At 41.2% G+C, this 13,409-nt stretch overlaps 1 protein-coding gene across 2 annotated transcripts in view; it reads right to left on the bottom strand.

Moving 5' to 3' along the window:
* The window catches only part of LOC102435157 (zinc finger protein 502), a 30,014-nt gene extending 20,853 nt beyond the window's left edge, over positions 1 to 9,161 (bottom strand). Inside the window, exons 1-3 of one of the 2 annotated variants that reach the window (XM_014466040.2) lie at positions 9,059 to 9,161; positions 6,755 to 7,069; positions 5,200 to 5,344 (exon numbers count right to left, since the gene is read on the bottom strand). In XM_014466040.2, the coding sequence (XP_014321526.1) occupies positions 5,200 to 5,344; positions 6,755 to 6,946 (337 nt within the window). In that variant the 5' untranslated portion in view covers positions 6,947 to 7,069; positions 9,059 to 9,161. The remainder of the gene's footprint in view (positions 1 to 5,199; positions 5,345 to 6,754; positions 7,070 to 9,058) is intronic. The other variant, XM_014466041.2, reaches the window with a different exon arrangement.
* Between the last annotated feature and the right edge of the window lie 4,248 nt (positions 9,162 to 13,409).

Raw genomic sequence — 13,409 nt, 5'->3', positions numbered from 1 at the left:
TTAGGGAGATGCCCTACCTGTGGATGAAGATCTGGGCAACTTAGGCTTTTGTATATGAGGATGCTGCATATCAAAGAGAGAATAAGATGGACAGAAAGGGCCACACTGGATGCCAAGAGGACCACAGTGGCCAAACGCCTCCAAAACATTAAGTGTAGCAGAGCACTTAAGAACATGAATTCTGGCCCTAACCGGTTTGGCTCAGTGGACAGAGCGTCAGCCTGCGGACTCAAGGGTCCCAGGTTCGATTCCGGTCAAGGGCATGTACCTTGGTTGCAGGCACAGCCTGACCAGTGGTACTGTGGGTCACAGTGCTGGGACCAGAAGGAAAGATGAACCTTAGGGGATGGCAGTTGCTATGGTAATAGATGGCAACACTAGAAGGGACTAAAGACAACTGTGAACAGAGTAAACACCTTACCCCCAGTGTTGAGGAAACAGCCTCGCCTTTGTCAGGGAAAGATGACCTTTTCGATTTGCGTTATGCTTATTAATTTGTGCAGTTATTCAGTGTCTGATAAGTTAATGTTCAAGAAAAAATATTAATTTTTATTAAAATGTTCTATTATTTTATGTTAACGATGACTCATTTATTTCAACACTTTGTATTCAGCATGTCTCTATTGAAATAAACCTACATTTCTATGAAAATTGAAGCTTTTGTTTCTTTGCGGCCCACATAAACTTAAACCTTATTTGGCCCGTGTTAGCCTTTGAGTTTGACATGCTTGCTCTACATTGCATCAGAACCCTAATGGTGTCAACAAGGGGTCCTGCAGTCAGTGACATCATAGCTTTGTCTCCTCTCCAGCCTCACTGCCCTTGACCCTGCAATCGCACCCATGCAACCAGGGCCCCATTCTACCAGAGCTGGCGGAGTGAACCCTTATTAAGTGTTTGGGAACTAAACCAACCTCAGGAAAACTACTCAAATAATAAGCCAAGTGGGATGAGGGTCAGCAGGAGTGGGAGGCAGGCTTCCCCATTAGTGGTGTCAGCTTAGAAGTGAGCAGTGAAGCTGTGAGCTACATCACGCAACAACTGCCAGGGAAACCCAGCACCCACAAAACATCCTACCTGCTCAGGCCAGGGCGACTCTCCAACCAGAGATGAGGGGGTGGGACAGGTATGTCAAGGTGGAACAAAGCAATATGAGGGCAGGGAAACAGCCCGGCTTGGTTGCCTGGTTAAGACCATGGTAATAGGAAATTCCATCACAAGCGTTCAGATAATAAGAAGGACAGTGTCGCAGAAAGGAAAGGCCGGAGTAAGATACAGTAGAGCCCCGAATGTGACAATAAGTAAAAGTCTGAAATGTTCATCTTTTCCTGATTATTTCTACTCCTACTGTTCTGATACCTTTTTAAAAAATCTACTCCAATTTTCTACCTGTAGTTTACTGCTCTTATATCTTCTTAGTTTTTCCCTCTACCTATTTCCCTTACTGCCTCTCTTATCGCTCTCTTCTAGTGTTTAGTTTTTTATTTTGTATGTGAAATATTCTGATTTTCCCCTTGTATAGCTTCATGTCTCTTCTGCTTTTCTCTTGCTCATTACATTCTTCCCATTTGTGTTCTCTACTATTCTTTATCTCCGACATCTCACTTTACTTTTCTCCCTTCTACTGTTCTGTCCCAATTTTTTCCACCTTCTTCTTCTTACTTTTAGGTTCTCACCACTAACACTGGGGACCCCAATCCCAGCAGCTCTGCAACAGATCAAAGCCCAGGAACACTTTAGCTCAGCCTCACTCTCTCCTACCCTCCTTACTGTGAGATTTAGACGAGAAAGACATGAAAGAAGAAGACCAGTGGGAACTACTGAATTGATTAGATCTAATAACAGAAACAATTCCTTATATTTGCATAATGCTTTCTGTTAAAATTATTACAGAACTGGGTACAACTGTAGCCCAAAAGGTCTTAATATAAGTGGTTATTTAACAGATTCAACACAGAGATGAAGAGCTAGGGTTTTGGCAAGTGCCCAGGGAAATCAAGGCCAATCCTGTCTGCTCAAGCTCAAATCAAAATTAAAAGAAAAATACTGCTCTTTCATCTAAAAAAGAGAGAGAGAGAGAGAGAGAGAGAGCGAAAGAGAATTGAAATGCTATGAGTCTGTCATCTTAGCTGCTGATGTGAAGGGTAATTTGATTTACTAAATTTGTAAGTCCAACTCATTAGATTTACAAATGCTGTGTGTGTATAAGATTTGTAAGTTTGCCTACTTAGGTATTTAAAATGTTTTAAAGAACTAAAGATATTAAACTTGCAATTTAATATATTTTTGTATTTTTTATTTAAGAAAATAAAAATAAAGAAAATTGTTATGTAGGTGGAATTAAATGTTTTAAAAATTCAATTTGCAAGATATCTAGGAATAAACTTAACTAAAGAGGTAAAAGACCTATATGCTGAAAACTACAGGACGTTGAAAAAAGAGATAGAAGAAGACATAAACAGATGGAAGAACATACCATGTTCATGGATTGGTAGAATCAACATCATTAAAATGTCCATACTACCCAAAGCAATCTATAAATTCAACACACTACCCATTAAAATACCAATGGCATATTTCACAGACCTAGAGAACATATTTGCGAATGTTATCTCTGATAGGGGTTTAGTCTTCAACATTTATAGGGAACTCTTACAACTTAACAAAAGAAAGATAAACAATCCAATAAAAAAATGGGCAAAGGACCTAAATAGACACTTTTCAAAAGAGGACATTCAGAAAGCCAAGAGACATATGAAAACATGCTCAAAGTCACTAATCATCCAAGAGATGCAAATCAAACAACAATGAGGTACCATCTCACACCTGTCAGAATGGCTATCATCAACAAATCAACAAACGACAAGTGCTGGAGAGGATGTGGAGAAAAAGGAACACTTGTGCACTGCTGGTGGGAATGCAGACTGGTGCAGCCACTATGGAAGACAGTATGGAGTTTCCTCAAAAAGTTAAAAATGGAACTCCCATTTGACCCAGTGATCCCACTTCTAGGAATATATCCCAAGAAACCAGAAACACCAACCAGAAAGGATATATGCATCCCTATGTTCATAGCAGCACAATTTACCATAGCTAAGATTTGGAAACAGCCTAAGTGCTCATCAACAGATGAATGGATTAGAAAACTGTGGTACATCTACACGATGGAATACTATGCTGCTGTAAAAAAGAAGGAACTCTTACCATTTGCCACAGCATGGATGGAACTGGAGAGCATTATGCTAAGTGAAATAAGCCAGTCAGAGAAGGATAAATACCACATGATCTCACTCATTTGTGGAATATAATGAACAACATAAACTGATGAACAAGGACTGATCCAGAGACGGAGAGGCATTGATTGGACTGTCGGGCCTTGGAGGAAAGGTAGGGGAGGGTGGGGGTAAAGGGGAGAGATCAACCAAAGGACTTATATGCAAGCATATAGGCCTAACCAATGGACACGGACAACGGGCGGGGAGGGGGGGGGTGAGGGCATGAGCTGGGGGGTAGGGGATAACATGGGGATAAGGACACATATGTAATATCTTAATCAATAAAAATATATTAAAAAAAATTCAATTTGCAAAACTTGGAGCTTACATAACCATGAACCACAGACAAAGCACAAGTGTTCTCATGTTTATAAAAATATTTCAAGATGTATGAATGAACTAAAAATAAGTTATGCATAAAGGCTTAAAAATTGGTTTTTAATGTAAAACTTTAATAAATTCAACATTAATCAATATATAGAAAACTGTAGATACTCTCTCTCAAACTTTGAAAACCCAGTAACATGTCACAATTTCCAAAGCACTTTCATGTATATTATTTTAGCACCAAAATGAAGCTTCTCCTTCACTTGAGTGGGAGCCACAAAAGGGCAGTCTGTGTCTTATTCACTGCTGTAGCCCCAGCACCAATTGTCCTGCCTAGCACAGAGGAAACTGGCCCCCAACCAACCCTGTAAATATCGTGTGAATGCACTGCATTTACAGAACAGGAAATGGGGGTCCAGGAGTGAACAGATTTGCTCAAGGCCATAAAATTTTCAGAGGCAGGGCACCAACTACACTCAGATCTCTCTTACTTCTCAGAGCTCAGTGTTCTTGCTCTGACCTGCTGCTGTGGAAGTGGCTGGCAGCACAGAAAAGTAAGTCTTAGCTGGGAACAGAGTCTTGAGGTAAGAGGCAGAGAAGGAAAATAAAGGCCATTCCTGACGGACAGGTACAGTTGTGGAAGTTAAGACTATGAATGACTGATAAAGCAAGGACACAGAGAAAAAAATGTTACACAGGGGAATACATCAGAGAGAATAGAATAGAAAGCAGAAAGTGAGGAACAGAAGCTGCGGAGAGTTTGGGGAATAAGTAAAAAACGGGCAAGAAGATGAAAGGCGGAGATCCCAACCTTCCTCACAACACTGGTGTAAGAAAGTGACTTGGACCACAAAAGCCTGAGGAACTGGCTAGTGAGGAGAATGGGTTCAAAATATTCAGACTCTGCCCTGTAGCAGACAGACTCATAAAGTTGAGTGCCCAAAGGGGCCTTGGCAGATGTCCAGGGATCGCTCCACAACACAGGACTCATGGCTACCACATTCTTCAGCCAGTTACACATCACTCTATTGGCAAGCCTCTGCCACTGCTAGTTAGATATATAACACTAGAGGCCCGATGCACGAAATTCATGCAAGGGGATCGGCCCTAGCGGCCCTGGCTGCCTTGTGGCCCTGCCCACTGGTCATTCTGGAAGGTCATTCTAGAAGGTCATTCTGCTGTCTGGTCTAATTAGCATATTAGCTCTTTATTATATAGGATACCTCCCTTTCCTAAGTCCCAGCTTAGAGAACCAGATGATAAACCACCATATCCTCCATGAGGACCTAGTTTTGAACACCATTACAGCTGACACTACTGCTCAAAATTCTCTAGAATGTGTAAGAAGTTCTAGGAAAACAGAACATCTCCAGGGCATTTTCTCAAAATCACCAACCTATGTTAAACACAAAGTATATGAAGAGGATGTGTACCCATACGTGTGAATAGATATGAAACCTGCTCAACAATAAATGTGATTAAAAGGTGAATCTGAAGTCCACCTGTGTTTGGTGTCTTGAGACTCTATGCAAAATAAGCCATTTCCTGTGACAAATGCATGGGCATCTTTCAGCATTCGGAATCAGGCTGAACTTACCTAGGGAGGTCATGTTCCCATGAGTCTCCAGTATCTCGCTCTTGGCCAGACTCCCTGGTAACGAGTAGCTGCCGAGGGTTGAAGCAGCAGGCACCTCCTGCGTTGCTTTCAGGACTACCGCCATGTCCCAGAACATGTTCTGACCCTAGACAGGCAGGCATAGGTGGGTTTATGAGAGGATGGTCACTGGGATCAGGGGGTGGGGGGTGGTCGACAGGTATGACGACAGCTTTTGAGGATGAGAATGTTAAGTACCTATTCCTGGAAATGATAAAACAAACAACCTCCCCCACCAATCCCAAACTTTTTTTAAAAAATTGATTTTAGAGAGGGAGAAAGAGAGAGGGGGTGGGAGGAGACAGAGAAAAAAAAAAGCAACCATCATTTGTCTCCTGTATGTACTCTGACTGGGTACTATATACCAACCTTTTTGGTATATAGTACAACATTCCAACTGAAGGACCCGGCCAGGGCTCCAAACATTATTTTTTTTAAAAGGAACAGGAAGTCAAGGAAGCCAGTCTTTCCTAATCCCCATGATGAGTTAGGCAGAGAAGCAAGCCTGCCACCTTCTTCCCTGTCACTCTGATTTCACCTCAGTGCTCACTCTAGCATCCAAACTTAACTTGCCAGTGAGTGCATGACAAGACAAGAGAGCACATGGGGAGGCTTTCCAGAGTAGAATTTTCTGAGGTCTAAAGATCAAAGATCATATTATTACAGAGGCTTTGGGGAACCTCATCTGGCCAATGATGGTAAGGGGTGTGTTTGAAAACATAAGGACCACAGTGTAGTACAAAGCCTCACTACTCAAAGTGTCCTTTGCAGTTCAAATGAATCACCATCACCTGAGAGCTTGTGAGAAATGCAGAATCTCAGGTCACACCCCACACCTTCTGAATCAGAATCTGCATTTCAACAAGACCCCACCACAGTGATTCCTATGCATATTAAAGTTTGAGAAACAAAGGTCAGAATGATCAAATCCTAACTGGAATCAGCTAGAAGGTTTTTAAAACTGGACAAGTCTGGGTCCCGCCCCCAGATACTGATTTAACTGGAATGCAGTATGGCATGGGCATCACAGTTTTATAAAAAGCTCCCAGGTAATTCTGTGTAGCAAAGTTTGAGAACCACCAGTTTATAAAGTACTAGATGCCAGCCCTGGCCGGTTTGGATCAGTGGATAGAATGACAGTCTGTGGACTGAAGGGTCCCAGGTTCAATTTGGGTCAAGGGCACATGCCCAGGTTGCATGCTCAATTCCCAGTGGGGGTGGAGGCAGCCAATCGATTTTCTCTCATCACTGATGTTTCTATTTCTCTCTCCCTCTCCCTTCCTGTCTGAAATCAATAAAAATATGTATTTTTTTTAAAAAGTACTAGATGCCACATCAATCAGAAGAGAATGCTCCTTTATGTTCCAAAGGACTGAAGGCCAGAGCTCCAGCTGAGAAACAAGGCTCCAGGAGTGGCAGCAGAGGGACAGCGGCCCCTCTGCAACCCCTGGAGATCCTTCGGTCTCTCCTCCCTCATTCCTTCCAGACCATTATTTACCTTTTCCTCCTGCTCTGCCCTGTCAAGGCCTTCCCGGGGATCCTCTCCAGGAATCCTGGCTTTGATGTCCTCAGAATGCACTTGTTGGCTGGATGCCTGACCTAGGAAGCTTTCCTCTTCTTCCTCCTCCTTTTTCACTGTCACTGGGCCCCAAGGGGTCAGGGCCATGGCCTCTCTCAAATCTGCAGTCATCTTCTCTGCTCAGCAGAACTCCTGCAGCTGAGGGCTGCCCAGCAGAGGTCAAGCCCCATCTAATCTTTCATTTCAACAGTATCTTCTTGAGTTTCCTCCTAGGGCCAGGATGAGTACTGTCTACTGAGAAAGCAGAAAACATTGTTAGCATCAAGCAGACGTTTGCCTGGCTGCTGCCAAGCCCACTGGCCAATTTCACCAGTGCCTAGACAGGGGCCACTGCAGCACAAGGTCTGCTCTGCTCCTCACGCATAGGATGAAAGGGGTTGGATTGTAAACATGTAATCTGTCCCCATGATAATTACACTGCCAACAGCTTTCTATAATGTCTATTGATTTTTTTCTGATTATAAAGTTGATACATTTTTATTGTAAAGACTTGAAAAATACAAAAAATGATTAAGAAAAATCACCCCTGGTCCACCTCCAAAGAGGTAACCACTGTGTATGATAGGATATATTTCTTTTAAGAGAAAACTTCCAACCATAATGACAATTATGACAAGTTAAACTTTTTGTTTTTAACTATGGGGATTCATATTTTCACAATGATCACCATGGGGTTTTTCTGTGTATTTTTTTTTTTAAGAAGGGACATTACAACACAAAAATTTTAGTGCCAAAGATAAATAATAGAATGATAATAAAATAATAATCTCAAGAAAAACCTGGGAGCCTAGACACCAACATGTTAGGAGTGTTTATCGCCGGGTGATGTGATTACAGGTAGTTTTGAGGTTCTTTTTGCTTGTTATATTTTCCATTTCTTCCAAATGTCCCCTGAGACTAAGTATTAGTCTTAAGATAAAGAAGATTTTTTTCATGTTGCCATTCTTCACACTTATCATTGTTAGTAGCTACACAATAACCTAGGGTGTTATAATTCCCATTGAAAAAGGATCAATACAGAAATACACAGAATACACACACACACACACAAATTAGTGATCAGTCTACTTAATCTTTTCTCTGTATTGCCATACACTATATACACCTTCACATTTACTGTTTATTTTTCCACATTAGATCATATATGTATACTGTTCAGCAACCTGCATTGTTTTTTGAACTCAATTTCTATATTTCACAATAGTCTAGTAGTCTTAGACGTTTTACTGTAAGTACATTCAGAGCTATCTCATTCTGGCATAGTACTCTCAATTATAGCGATAATTTACTTAACCATCCCTAATTTATGAACCAATGCTTCAGCAAAAGGAGTTTTGATTGTTTCCACTTATTTCCTTAGTAATAATTAATGCTAAGATTTTTCTGTGCAAACAGAATAGAGGGATTACTGGCTGAAGGAATTTATGATTGACATGTACTGTCAAATTGCTTCCTAAAAGGACCACACCAAATCACACCACCAACTTAACAGTACCCTTTCATCACAGCCAAGCCAACAGGTTTTTTTTGTGCTGTGTTTTTTTTTTTTTAAGTAACACAATTACCTTAACATTTTCGTTGGTTATGAAGAGAATGAGAGATTTCTATTCCCCTGAAGATGCTTTATTAGAATAAAAATGCTTTTACTAACCCCTTTTGTTGCTATTGAAGTGAGCATATGCTTTTTCCCGTGTTAACTTACGAGCAACTTACTGTATACATTGAATTTCTGGAGTAACGCAATACTTTCACTCCTGCAACAAATTTTAATCTGGAACATTATTCTTTCCTTGACTAGCCGAATTCTAGGTAGGAAGTCCCTTAACACTCGTTTCACCTGTGACTATGCAAGATTGGCTACTCTGAGTCCTGTCATCAGGCTGCTGAGCAAACTCAGATCGGCCTCCGGCCCGTGACAGCACGGAGTCCCCTTCCAGGGCTTTCCTTTCCATGTCCTTTCTGTCCAAACGTGGCAGCCGCTCTCCTCCATCTCCAAGCCCCACGCAGCCCGTTCCCGGTAAGCCCGGCTCCTAGGAGGTTCGTGTCCAACCTCCCCGCGGCCAGGCCCTCGGTAGGCGGCAGCGGGTTCCCGAAGTGCTGGGGCGCGGAGCCACCCTCGGACCGGGTTGGGGTCCCCGAGGCGAGGACGCGCCGGCCCACCACAGGGACGGCCCCTCCCGCGCCCCCGCCGTTCGCGCCCCCCACCCCCCCAACCCAGCTCACCGTGCGCTGCGGAGAGGCCGGGCCACAGAATTCATGGGTTTTGGGGCCTTAGGCCGGCGGGCCGGGACCCCCTCGGCCAGTGGCCAGCGGCGCCAGAACAATGACCGGACAGGAAGTGCCTCGGGATGGGCTTCCGGCTCCCCAAGTCGCCATGCCGGCCTCTCTAGGAATCTGGGAGGTGCTTTCCTCTCGATGGGTATCCTATATTGCTGCGGATCAGGGATGCGAGCAAAAGCGCTCAGAAGCGGGGTGCAGGGAGGGTGGGCATCTGCAGGCTGAGCAGGGGCAGTTAAACGAGGCGAGCACCCAGGAGCCCGAAGCTACAAAGATTTAATCTGTAGAAAGCCCTGATAATTTTGCTCCAAATGTTTTATTTTGAAACTATCAAACAGGTACAGAAAAGTTGAAAGGTACAATACCTGTAGCCTCCATCTGGACTTATCAACCTTTGCTACGTTTGCTTTGTACCATACATACTGAAAAACATTTTTTTGTAAGTGGTAAACATCAAAACACTTCATTCCAAATACTTCAATATTCATCCTTTCATAATAATATTCTCCAAACACCATCATTACAGGTAAGAAAACTAGTAATTTCCTAATATTAACTAATATAGTTATTCAAATTTTCCCCTGTCCTAAAATACATATTTCATAATTTTGTTTTTCCAAATCAGTTTCCCACACTGCATCACACTCCTTAGTCTCTGTTTTTACTTTTTATTTTGACTTTAAAGATTCACAGGAAGTTGCAAAGATACTAGCCTCCCCAAGCAGGTATATCTTACATAATTATATAAAACTCAGAAAATCAAGATTGGTACAATGTGTGTGTATAATTCTGTCATTTTATCACAATATGTATAGATTTGTATAATCAACACAATCAAGATACACACAACTGTTCCAACTCTTAGATTTCCCTCCCTCTCCCCTGCTTCCTCCCACCATTCCCAACTTCTGGCAACCACTAATTTGTTTTTCACTTACGAAGTTTTGTCATTTTAGAAAATTATGTAAATAGAATTATACTCTTTTACCTTTTGAGATTGGATTTTTCACTCAGCATAATTCACTTAAAATTCACTTGAGTCATTGCAGGTATCGATAGATTACTCAATTTTATTGCAGAGTAATAATTATTTCATCATATAGATATACCAATTTGTTTAACCACCTACTGAAGGACATTTGGGTTACTTACAAATTTTGATTATGAAAAAAACTGCTATGACAGTCACGTACAAGTCTTCACCTGAACGTTAGATTTCACTTCTCTGGGATAAATGCTCAAAAGACCAATACTGGGAAGAAACTGCCAAACTATTTTCCAGAGTGGCTGTGCCATTTAACATTCCTGGCAAATGAGATCCATTTTCTCCACATCCTTGCCAGCATTTGATGTGAACACCATTTATCTGTTTCCAAAGCTATTCTGTGCAGTTATTTTTAACTTGCATTTCCCTACTGACTAATAATGTCAAACAACTTTTCATTTGCTTATTTGCCATCCATACTTTGGTGAAATGTATGACTTTTGCTCATTTTTAAGTTAAATCTATTTACTGAGTTTGGAGAATTCTTTATCTAGTCTAACTACAAATCCTGTATGGATGTTAGGATTTGTAAATATTTCATCTTCTTAAGAGACTTTTACTATATTTTACTTTTTAAATTGATTTCAGAGAGGGAGAGGGAGAGGGAGACAGAAACATCAATGATGAATCATTGATCTGCTGCCTCCCGCACACCCTAGGCCATCTGCCCTGACCTGGAATCAAACCATGACCTCCTGGTTCATAGGCAGATGCTCAACCACTGAGCCATGCCAGCCTGGGCCCCTCAAGAGTTTTTTAAAGAGCAAATAACATTTTCCTCTTATGGAGCATGTTTTTTATAAAAATCTAAGAATTCTTTGCTTAGTTTCCAATTATTCATTTATTTAGCCTATGGACATCCAATTGTTCCAGCAGCATTTGCTGGAAAGTCCCTCCTCTGCTGAATTCCTTTTGTATCTTTGTCAAAAATCAATTGGGCATTTGTGTGAGTCTATTCCTGCCTTAGCATCTTATTGCTCTTTAGTATCTTATTTTTTTAAAATACATTTTATTGATTTTTTTACAGAGAGAAAGGGTGAGGGATAGAGTTAGAAACATTGATGAGAGAGAAACATCGATCAGCTGCCTCCTGCACACCCCCCACTGGGGATGTGCCTGCAACCAAGGTACATGCCCTTGATCGGAATCGAACCTGGGACCCTTGAGTCCACAGGCCAATGCTCTATCCACTGAGCCAAACCGGTCAGGGCTCTTTAGTATCTTTTTAAAAAACATGTATTTTTATTGATTTTAGAGAGGGAGAGGGAAATAGAAACATCAATGATGAGAATCATTGATCAGCTGCCTCTTGCACACACCCCCACTGGGGATCAAGCCTACAACCAGGACGTGCGCCCTGACCAGGAATCGAACCGTGACCTCCTGCTTCATAGGTTGAAGCTCAACCACTGAGCCACGCTTGCTGAATGATCTTTAGTATCTTTTAAACACAACTTCCCAATTCACATTGTATACCTTTTACTGTTAAATTTCATACATACTGTATATAAAAGCAGAGAACAGTACAATGAACTCTCAATACTCATCCAGCTTCAAAGATTATCACCTCTCCCCTTTTCATCATTGTCATTTTGAAGAATACAGTGCAGTTTTCTTGTACAATATCCCACATCTGAATTTGTTTCTCCTGATGTCATTTATCTTGTTCTTCTGCTTCCTGTAGGTCCTGTAAACTGGCAATCTGGTCCAAGAAGCTTGATGAATTCAGGTTATACTTTTAGCTTATTGATTCCCTATGAGGAGGCACATTATATGGGTTGTTTCAGCCTTAATAATGTTGCATTTTAATTGGTTAAGAGGTAAATGCTAGTTTTCTCCATTCTTAAAGAACATTTACCTTTGTAATTATTACATAATCCGGGGTGATTCTTCTGCAGCATGGATATAAAACAATTTCATATTCATTACCTTGTAATAACTTCATGAGGTATTCTTCCTCCTGCTTAACAAATGAGCAAATCAAAGTTCCAAGAAATGAAGGCATTTGTCCAAGTTGAAGAATCTAACTCATAACCAGGTCTTAAGATTTTTAACCTTGGGCCCATTCCAGTATTCACTTTTGGGTACCTTCATTCTAATGAGGAACCAGCCCTCAGAGGAAATTTGGAGTTGAATTAATAATTATTATAATCAACATACCACTTCAATACTACTGGTAATTAGGAAACACAATCCTGATAGTAATAGTCCAGCTGCAGAATTAGAGTTTTGAGAATGATAACATAAAATTATCAACTCAAAGATACAGGTTGAATTAAATTTACAAATGTACAAAAGGGAAAACTGAATGAATGGTTGCTTTACAGGGAATAATGGGCCTAACGGCTCAGAAATGTATCCTGAATTGGTTTAATTAGAGCTTGAAGGGTTTGTTTCTTAAGTAAAAAGCTATCTCATGTCAACAATGATAAATTGAGGGCAATGCCAGGGATAATCAGCTCACGGGTTGGGGTTAAGGACTTTTCCCTATGAACAAGGTAAGCAACATAGGACTGCCCTTCCATTCTGATACTCTACATACACTAGGTTTCAAATTTGAAGGTTGAAAAGAAATTGTTTGCATTGGTATCAGTGTTAATGGGTGGATATATTATTTTCCCACAATAATTCAGTATTGTTATGTAAAAACAAACTAGGGCAGTGGTTCTCAACCTTCCTAATGCCTCGACCCTTTAATACAGTTCCTCATGTTGTGGTGACCCCCAACCATAAAATTATTTTGATGCTACTTCATAACTGTAATTTTGCTACTGTTATGAATCGTAATGTAAATATCTGATATGCAGGATATATTTTCAGGGGTCACGACCCACAGGTTGAGACCGCTGAACTAGGGTCTATTAACTCCCTTAAACATTTAAAAAAATCATTTTCCAGTTGTTCAAGCAAACAACCTAAAATTCTTTTTTTTTAAATTGATTTTAGAGAGAGAAGGAGGGAGGAAGAGAAACATTGCCTGGTTGCCTCCCATATGCACCCCGACTGGGGATCAAACCTGCAATCTAGGTATGTGCACTGACCAGGAATTGAACTGGCAATCTTTTGGTGTATGGGATGCCACTCTAACCAACTGAGCCACCAGCCAGGGTTCCCTTAAACATTTTTTGTGGGAGGAGTTAATCCTTACCTGAGGATATTTTTCCATTGATGTTTTTTTAGGGAGAGTGGAAGAGAAAGGGAAATACAGAGAGAAACATCAATGTGAAACAAACAGACTGGTTGCCTCCTGCA

The sequence above is a fragment of the Myotis lucifugus genome, unplaced genomic scaffold (genome assembly GCF_000147115.1).
Source record: "Myotis lucifugus unplaced genomic scaffold, Myoluc2.0 scaffold_319, whole genome shotgun sequence".
Taxonomy (NCBI): domain Eukaryota; kingdom Metazoa; phylum Chordata; class Mammalia; order Chiroptera; family Vespertilionidae; genus Myotis; species Myotis lucifugus.
Note: the sequence above shows the minus strand (reverse complement) of the source record. Positions and strands in the feature narration are given on the sequence as shown.